This window comes from Helianthus annuus, chromosome 9 (genome assembly GCF_002127325.2).
Source record: "Helianthus annuus cultivar XRQ/B chromosome 9, HanXRQr2.0-SUNRISE, whole genome shotgun sequence".
NCBI lineage: Eukaryota > Viridiplantae > Streptophyta > Magnoliopsida > Asterales > Asteraceae > Helianthus > Helianthus annuus.
The window spans coordinates 173055341-173058765 of record NC_035441.2 but is presented as its reverse complement, the minus strand read 5'-3'; the positions used below and the strand labels follow the sequence as shown (position 1 = coordinate 173058765).

The window sequence follows — 3425 nt, the reverse complement described above, 5'->3', positions numbered from 1 at the left end:
TTTAAATTCTTTTTAAGATAGTTGAGATCAAATCAAAGAAAGATGAAAGAGAAAAATGACTGTTTTCCTCTAATTATACCATTTTCATTGAAGCGCACTATACAGGTTATCCGGTTCTCAACATAAGTAATACTGGTTCGATAATGAACCCCCTCATGCGCGCGCACACATACATGAGCACATTCATTTCAAAATGCATTTGTACATAGTTAACTAAAACAGTAGTGTAAGAAAAAAAAAACATGGGGAAGTTACGTCACCATCTTATATGTCACAAAACATTACGTGAAGTATATTAAGTGGCTCTCACAGTTCTCAACATTTTACTAATGTTGTTAAATGTTAAAATGAACTCCCATATACATGTGTGTATGTATAAATATGTACGTGTATATGACACAAGTACATAGGTTCATAAAATCGCAGTAAAAAATATTATAGGAAAACAAGCCGGATTCACAGTATAACATCATTCATTATCTGAGAGGAGAATTTAACCACAAAAATCAATTTATATCAAAAAAACAAGAATTAATGAAGCATAAATTTTATGACCATAAACCTGATCAAGGAGTGTGATGGCAACAAAATGAAGAATTAAGCAAACTGACCTAATTGTTGATGTCTTCCCACGGATTACCAAGAATTTGCAAATCACTGAACGGAGGCTACAAACAAGATAAATGTATCAGATCATGTACAAATTACATTGCGAACAAGACAACCAAAGATATGCATATATCGTTTCTTGTGAATACCTATTTTAGGAGCAACCTTCGTTAATTAGCTTGATCATTAACTTGTATCAGTTATAAATTAGGAATTATTTGTGAAGTTAAAGTACATTATTACCTCATGACAAGGTCCCAAATTATGCTCATAGTTGAACATGAAGGATGGGCTCCAATCGCTTGACATCGCGGATGAATCATCGCCAAGAATTGGTTGCTTAAACTGCAAATGAGAGTTCAAGTTTTCAATTTGATCGGTTAATGGAACTTGGTCTTCTCCAAAGGGGATCCAAGGCTGTAATCGGTTTGTACTTTGATCCATTACCAGATCCACACTTGGACTAAGTTTCGAGTATTGATCTATGCTTGCACCATGATCATAACCAAGTTTGAAGTTTCTCTTTTGAGTTGTTCTCTTCCTAGCCCTTGCCCTTGCTTTTTCTCTTGTTTCCTTAGCTAGAGAGTGATCAATATACACAATATTCCTAACTCCTTTTTCAAGACTAATTTTCTTCTCTTTGTTACCACTGCAAGAATTAATTTTTTCAATGTTTCTTGTAATTACCTGATCCTTTCTACTTTTCTCCATGAATTGGTCATCAATTCCAGACAGAATTACTTCACATTCTGAAGCAGAAGATAGACTCTTTGATACACCCATGAGGCTGCAGCTCTGGTCCAACTGTTGGGGGCGGAGATCTTGAATAGCATGTTTTGACTTCATGAGCAGCCACTCGATAGTATTGCTAGGCTTATCAAACCCTAGCATGTCTTGCAACTTAAAGAACCTCTTAGCAACATCAACGGACAATCTCATCCGTCGATCCCTGGGGCCTCTAGCAGTGTCAATCTTGCTGTGACGGTCTTTCTTGGAAGATCTCTTGCCAGTTAGACACTTTTTTTCAAGAGTCACATGACTGGTGAAGCGACCACCATCATCAACCGCAAGAAAATTTTCATTATTGTAGCTAGAATTCTCCAAGATGGACTGCATAGTAGAGAAAGTGGTGATGCCATTGCCATTGCTGTTAATGTAGGAAGGATGCATCTCTTTAGTACCCTATATATGGAGAGCTGTCTCTCTAGCTATATATAATATATATGTTGACTAATTTATGTATGATAGAGATCTGGAGGAGTTGAATGAAGCTTTGTGAAAGAGACCTTAGTTTGAAGTTGCAATCAAAGGCTTATCTCACTGCAAGAAAGAAAGAAAACAAACAGCCAAAGGTCACTACATAGTACATTAGTACATATATACTCAATAAAGTATATGATTCTACGTGAGTGAAAAGGATACTATTTATTGATATGCTTATTTTTCATATACACACGAATACAAAAGGAATGATGGTTGCTTATTTAAGGCATTACTTGCTGACTGTAACATGTTACTTTTTACATATATTTTTATTTTTCAAAAAAAGATATTTAGCTTCATATTATAAAAACAAAATATGCGATTGTTGTTTGTGTCTTGTTTTATTTGATTTTTTTTTCTTAAAGATACCAGATCCGTATAGATATTAAACATTTGACTTGGCCTAACCTTTTTATTTGGCAAACTGCAACACTTCCATTAGCTATCTACTAAGTCGTTGGAAGAAAAAGAGAAGCAACAAGAGATAAACTAAGACTATGTGTATGGGTAGCGAATGTGAATGTAAAAGTAATGCCACATAGGTGTAATATAACGGAGGCATGACTAGTTTCACATTCACATTAACTTCCGGGTGTTATGTTTAGTGAAAGGTGAATGACTGAGTGGTGTGATTTCATTGGCTACTTGTTAAAAAAATCACGAGCTTTACATTCACACATCCACATCCGTGCATGGTTCTGATGAAACAATGGTTAACTGGGCAGGGTTAACTCACTGGTCTCGTCAAGAAGGGTTAATCCCTTCCTCTCGAGGATCGCTGGCTGGATCACCGGTGGGTTGATCTCCTGCACAAGGAAACAAACCGTGACTCGTAACAAGGAGGATGGGGTGGGGGGGTGCTCCTTGTTACCACTCTCCGGCGTGAGAATCAGTAGTTTGCTTGAGAAGCAAAGTAAGATAGTAGTAGTAGTGAGAGAGTTGTAAAGAGATACCTCAAACCTGGTTTGGGGTTGGTATTTATAGCCGAGGAGTGAAGGAGGAGGTGGAAGGATAGACTGACGGCATGCTGCACCTTTGCAGGTGTGTCAGACATGTCGGCCGGGGAAACGACGCCACGTCAGTCTGTCGCTTACGTAGACCTGACAGGTGACTGCCATTGGTTCCACTTGCACCGTGGTGTCAGTCCCACTTGTTTAGCGTATAGGATGCGGTGCTAGCCGCATCGCTGCCTGCGGTAACATCTGATGTTATCGCGTCTCTTGCTTGTGATCAAGAAATACGCGAGATGCGGTACTGGCCGCATCGTCGCCTGTAGTGACTGTTGCTGTTATCCAGCTTCCTTGTATTGATAGAAGTGTTCACTGGACGCGGTGCGAGGCCGCATCGCTGTGAATACTTCCGTTTTCATACATCAGATGTGATGCTATGTCGCATCACTCTACCGTTCTCATGTTCCATGTAAGTCCTCCTTCATCACTAGATAGAATGGATTCAACCCTTGTGTCGACGCGTTCTCGCATGGGCACACGTAGGTTGTTAGCTGGTGGGGGTTTTGATAAGGGTAATGGTCACTCGCGGTCGATGCTGACGCG

The 3425-nt window shown here is 39.3% G+C and overlaps 1 protein-coding gene across 1 annotated transcript; it reads right to left on the bottom strand.

Moving 5' to 3' along the window:
• Positions 1–597: 597 nt before the first annotated feature.
• Positions 598–1814, bottom strand: LOC110874956 (transcription factor TCP12). Its single transcript, XM_022123267.2, has 2 exons — positions 853–1814; positions 598–668 (listed from the first exon to the last, which is right to left on the bottom strand). Exons 1-2 carry the CDS (start codon positions 1777–1779, stop codon positions 612–614), a joined length of 984 nt encoding a protein of 327 aa, XP_021978959.1. The 5' UTR covers positions 1780–1814; the 3' UTR covers positions 598–611.
• Positions 1815–3425: the final 1611 nt, after the last annotated feature.

Coding starts and splice junctions, on each gene's coding strand:
- LOC110874956 (XM_022123267.2), bottom strand. CDS start 1,779: ATGCATCCTTCCTACATTAACAGCAATGGCAATGGCATCACCACTTTC. Junction 669..852: donor ATTTGGGACCTTGTCATGAG/GTAATAATGTAC, acceptor TCTTGTTTGTAG/CCTCCGTTCAGTGATTTGCA.